The 6,000-nt window shown below is 54.8% G+C and overlaps 1 protein-coding gene across 1 annotated transcript in view; it reads right to left on the reverse strand.

The window, feature by feature from the left end:
* Positions 1-1,862, reverse strand: part of LOC124770943 (ankyrin repeat and protein kinase domain-containing protein 1-like) — a 39,263-nt gene extending 37,401 nt beyond the window's left edge. Inside the window, exon 1 of the mRNA XM_047249242.1 lies at positions 1,816-1,862. Within this exon, the coding sequence (XP_047105198.1) occupies positions 1,816-1,862 (47 nt within the window). The remainder of the gene's footprint in view (positions 1-1,815) is intronic.
* Positions 1,863-6,000: the final 4,138 nt, after the last annotated feature.

Here is a 6,000-nt window from a genome sequence, read left to right on the forward strand (position 1 = left end):
AGAACCGCACGGCCACACCGGCCGGCAAATCTCAATATATTCTCTCTCTATTACACGTGCCTCATGGACCCGAAAAATAGCGGCCTAACCGCCATGGAGGATTCTGTCCCGACAGATCGCGCTCTGTCGGCGGCAACATCTGCTACACAACCCACCTTTGGCGAGACTACGTCCTTGGTCGACGCTTCTTGCGTCCCCCCAGGCTACCGCCCCCTCTCTGGCATCGAACTGTTTGCGATTATGAATCGCCTGACAAAAGCAACCACAGTTCCAGAACGAGAGGTAGCGGAAAAAGCATACGAAATGTTCGAGCGCTACGAGCTAGCCGCCGTCAAGACACAACAGCCGCAAACTGAGTCGCCCATGTTGCCGAGTGAACTGCCGCGCTTGGCCACAGAAGAGGAGTTTGTTCCACCGGGTGTTCTGCCAGGTGTAGCAACTCAAGATGTTGCTGCCCTGGCAGAGGCGGCCCCAAATGGTGTTGAGTCACCGGAACTGGCTACCCAAGCCGGTGCGCCGCTGATCGCCCCAACGGACAATTCCAATCAAGAAGCCGCTAGTGTGCCAGTTCTCGCCGCGCAGGGACTGACTGACAGCGACTACCCAAACCCAACAGGGCCCTCAACAACTCCAGTTTCTCTGGAAATTCTGGAAGCCAACTTGGAGACGCTTCTATCGACAGAAATGCCAATGGAACTGCAACAGGCATCACGTAAACGGCCGGCCACCTCCGACTGACGAACAAACTGTAGCAACTGCGCCTGAAGGGCGCCAAACCAAAAAGAAGGCTGCAACAACAGATGCCCCCACGGCACCCCCAGCAGTTGAGGAAGACGGTTTTACCGTACCGAACTGGTGGCACACCACCAAGCCCAAAAGGCTTGAAAATGTGCTTCCCCCACCTCCAGGTGGCAATTGAAGAGGTCTTGGAAACGGAACCCGCCCCCCCCCCCCCCCCAGCGCGTAAACAAACACGCCCGCCACCGGTAGTCATGAAGTGGGACAACAACTACATGAACTTCCGCTGCATGATTAAGGAAGTAGCGGATATAAAGTCGTTCAAAGTTACCGGGAATGACCTCTATACAGTCTTCCCATCATCCATAGACGAGCACAAAAAGCTCATGGAATTTGTTATGGATCAGGGACTCCACTGTTACACCCACAACACTGAGTCCCTGAAGCTACTAAAGGTGGTTATGTGTCACCTACCAATCAAGATGGACCCCGCCCACCTTAAACACGAACTCGTGGAGTAGGGGTTATGCTGCATGCATGGTAGAACTTATGACATCGCCCCAAATGGACAAAAAGATGCCGCTGTTCCTCGTCGTCCTAGTGGACAACGAGGACAATAGAAAACTCTTCCAACTCGATAAAATTGCAGACATCGACGTTTCAGTCGAACTGCTCAAGACCAAGGGCAAGAGACCTCAGTGTTACTCTTGCCAAGGCCTAGACCATGTTGCACACAACTGCACCATGCCCGAGCGATGCGCGAAGTGTGTAGGTGCACATCAAACCCGTGAATGCGAAAAAAAGCGCGACGAACAACCCAAATGCTGCAACTGCAGTGAACCGCACGATGCCAGCTACAAGGGCTGTAGCGCATTCAAATCCTGCAAACGTGGCAAGGCCGCCAAGAAAGTGCAGCCTGGAGTTAGTTTTGCATCCGTTGCTGGGGGACGGGCTGCTGAACAGTAGGCCCTGCCAGTGATCTTTGACATAGACGTCGTCGGCGCGGCGGTGCGGGCTGGTCGTCCATCCTTCAGGAAAGTCAACGTCGAGCAATTCCAATCCGAGGTACGGGCGTACCTCACAGACGCCCATGATCCGGAGGAGGCGGGGGCGGAAGCCGCCATCACCTCCCTAAATCAGGCCCCCTGCGAGCTGCAGAGGCTGCCACACCTGGTCGCACTCGTCAGCCACAAGACAGGTCACGTCACCTCCCGCAAGAGATACGGGAGCTTATAGTGGCGAAAAACCATCTTTTCCGCGAGTGGCAAATAACGAGACAGCCAGCAATGAAACGCCGCATAAACAGCATGTGTCGAGCCATCACTGCGGCCATCCGTGAACACCGCAACAAAGCATGGGCCGACCTTGTCGAGTCACTCGACCCGGACGATGGCAGTGCATAGCGCGTCGTGAGGGGCTTCCTGCGCCACAGGCAGTGCATTCCTCCCCTGCAACTCGGACAGGACCATGTCTGCGAGCTGGATGCCAAGGCAAACTTCCGGCCCATAGTAGACGACATTGACGAGGCCCATGTCCGGCTCGTGGAAGAACGTCTCAGAGCCTTCCTCAGAGCATGAGAGGAGGGGGACAGCATAAATCCCATCACCGCCGAAGAAGTCGCACTGCAACTCAGATCACTTAACTCCCAGAGGGCAGGCGGCATCGACGGCATCCCAAACTCACTTCTTAGGAACCTCCCTCAGGAGTATCAGCCATACCTAGCCACAGTCTTCAACCAAATCCTTGCTTCGGGTGTCTACCCCTCAGTGTGGAAACATGCCGAGGTGGTGGCCATCCTGAAGCAGGATAAGGACCCCTGGTCGCCATCCAGCTACAGGCCCATCAGCCTCCTTCCATGTCTCCCAAAGGTTTTCGAGAGACTTTACGTGAGGCGACTCCTACAGCACGTGGACCAGGACCAAATACTGCCAGACGAGCAGTTTGGTTTTCACGGAGGTCACTCCACGACCCACCAGCTGCTCCGTCTCGTGTAACCCGCGATGAGGGCTCTGGAGACGAGGAAATACCTTGGGGCGGTATTCCTGGACGTCTCACGCGCCTTCGAATCAGTGTGGCATGACGGCCTCGTCTACAAATTGTTTGTACTCGGGGTACCGACATCGCACGCAGTCCTTCTCAGGTCCTACCTCTCTGGCAGGTCCTTCCACGTCCGAGCAGAACAGGGAACGTCCACCAACAGACCTATGCATGCCGGCGTACCGCAAGGGTCGGTACTCGGCCCCCTACTCTACTCGCTTTTTACTGCTGACGCACCGCGAGTGGACAGAGTAGAGTTGGCCCTCTACACGGACGACACTGTTCTGTTCACCTGCAGCATGAACGCTCACACCATGGGGCGTCGCCTCCAGCAAGGATTTGAAGCACTTGGTGCTTGGGCCACCACGTGGCGCCTTAAATTCAACACTGGCAAGAGCCAGGCAGTGGCGTTCACGAAGCGCAGAGTGCTGCCAGATCTAGAAGTTCTACACATAGTGGGAGGCCCCATCCCGTGGTCAAAAACAGCAACCTACCTTGGAGTGAGACTAGACCAGCGGCTCACGTGGGCCCCACACACTCAGTTGATCTGAAACAAGGCGACAGAGCGCCTTCGTGCACTCTATCCCTTATTAAACTCGGAGTCAACATTGCCCTCGCACCAAGGCATCACGCTGTATCTGACACTGGTACGCCCACTGTTAGAGTACGCTGCCGTGGTGTGGGGTAATGCCGCCGACTCCTCCATAGGATCCCTACAACGTGTTCAAAACAAGGCGCTCAAGCTTGTGCTGCGCCTTCCCACGTTTTACCCCACCACCTTTCTCCATGAAGATACTGGTATCCTGATGTTGCGAGACCGATTTCGAGTCCTAGCAAGTCAGTTCTACCTAAAAGTGGGGCATTCCCGCAATCGGCTCATACAGGGCTTAGGCCAGCAGCCACACCACCCACTAACTACCCGTTGGCCAGACATGTTGCGGGAATAATCTATTCCCCCAACAGTATCAGGACATACCCTATACCATAGCAAGGACCCCACAACCAGACAGGACGTAGTTTTAAACTTTTTTTTTCAGGATCTGCAGGCACAGCATTCAAGTGCTTATCCTGCCCTCACATGTGCCTCAGGAAGGCACGACAGTATCGGAGTCGGACGCCGCCATAGCGTGAGGTAGTCAGCACGCCGCGCCGCTCTGCCATGCAGCAACTGCGGGCGTTTCAGCCGCCGCCTATGCTGCTGAGAACGCCGAAAGAAGAGGCAAAATTGTCGTGTCCAGTCAGGTCGCAATAGAAGACAGGCGACATATTCTGGAGAGCCAGAATTATTAGGGACTGGATAGCATAGGGAACGTTGCAAGGTCAGGGCCCCTGCTGCGGCAGGATAAGCCCACGCTTTGCCAGGCCAGGCTCAGAAAAGTAGGGCAGAAGTGAGTCTGGCGAACAGGGAAAGTAATTCTCCCACACTAACCACAACGATAGGAAAAATGCCCTCCCCGTAAGGTATCACCACCTCTACTAGCCAGGAAAATGGGGAAAATAGGACCCCACACAAAACTGGCAAATAACACCACCACACCAGACGGGGAAAAATGCCAAACAGAAGGCACTACCGTGCCAAACTACACACCACCACGACTCCTCTCCCCCGCTGAGCGGCGGGGACAAGAAAAGGAGAGTGAAATACTAGAAAAAGAAATGGCGAAAAAGAAAAGCGCCAAACCGATGATAGCCAAATACAGCACAGCTCAACAGAGCCGCCAAAACCGCGCTCTGTCCGCGCCACAAAAGAACACTCGCGGCACCCGCGCCAGCACCTCGAAAGTCACACAAAAAAGCCCGATCAACCGCGTCGCGTCGACCTCCGCAACTGCGAGCGGACCGACGACGAACACACCAGAAAACATCACCCCACGACACCAACAAGGGGCAGGGAAACGGAAGTCTCAGATCCTCACAAGGATACCACACAGCTTCGAGAGTCCCAACAGATTCGACGCCTCAGGGGACGCGGATGAGGGAGGCGAGACAACCGCCCCACTAGATGACAACCCGCCACCACAACAAACACCACCAGGGGATACACCAGCAGTCCTCACAGAGGACACCGCTACGTCACACGACGACAACTTGACTCCCGCCGTCGAGGGTCAACAACAGCCCACCGACAGCGGAGAGGACGAGACAAACCCCAGAAATAGTGGTGTACCAATTAGAGTGGTACACAAAATTCAACAGAGAGATAAAAAGTAGAATATCAGGCCCCTTAAAGGCCATCTTCCATGGTGACTCGGTTAAATATAATTTCGAGTCCCTAAGTGACTACCATGCCGCGGCAGCCTTTCTAAGAGAAAGGGATGTACCGCATTTTAACCACTAACCGCCTGAGAAAAAGGAACTAAACGTGGTCATCCGCAGCCTCCCAGCCCAAGTCCTAGAGGAGGAACTAAGAGAGGCCCTTGTAGAAGAAGGTTTCAGACCTTCATACATCCACCAATTTAAAAAGCAAGCCCGAAAGTCACGAAGGCTCATCAGAGAGCCAACGTATAAAGTCACCATTCCCAGGGGCTCGGGCGGTGAGAGGATATACGAAGTGTGCGGTACATCCTGCACACAACGGTGATGGTAGAAACCTACTGTCCCATGGAAGGTCGCCTGCAGTGCCACCGCTGCCAGCGCCTAACGCACACGGCAAACTATTGTAACATGATGGTGAGGTGTATAAAGTGTGCGGGCCTCCATGCCACAAAAGACTGCCAAAAATCAGAGAACGAGCCGGCAAAGTGTGTGCTGTGCTCCGGAGACCACCCAGCATCTTGGAAAGGCTGCCCGGAACACCAAAAGTACATGCACCGCCCCAGACAGCCGACAGAGGGACAGCACAAACAGCGTGCACCCTCAGGAAACAGAAAACCCCGACAAAACACAATTAAGGGCGAAAGACAGACGAGGACAGACCCCATCCAAGAGTTACAAGACACACCACAGACAGAACACGACCAAACAAACAGGGTGAACCTCCCAGAAAGAGGCCCCAATCCAGGGAAAACAATACAAAAGGCGACGAATGACGAAACAGGAAGAACGTCACGTGCAACAGACAGACCAGATAAACCCAACAGAGGGCGCACGCTCCCCACGCTCTCAACAAACACAAACACAGTCAAGACCACAGTTTCCACCCCACCCTGCACGACGACAAGTCCATCCGGACATTGCCGCAGCCGCACAGGCGGAAGCGGCAGGCACAGACACGAACACTCCAAC

The sequence above is a fragment of the Schistocerca piceifrons genome, unplaced genomic scaffold, assembly GCF_021461385.2.
Source record: "Schistocerca piceifrons isolate TAMUIC-IGC-003096 unplaced genomic scaffold, iqSchPice1.1 HiC_scaffold_846, whole genome shotgun sequence".
NCBI lineage: Eukaryota > Metazoa > Arthropoda > Insecta > Orthoptera > Acrididae > Schistocerca > Schistocerca piceifrons.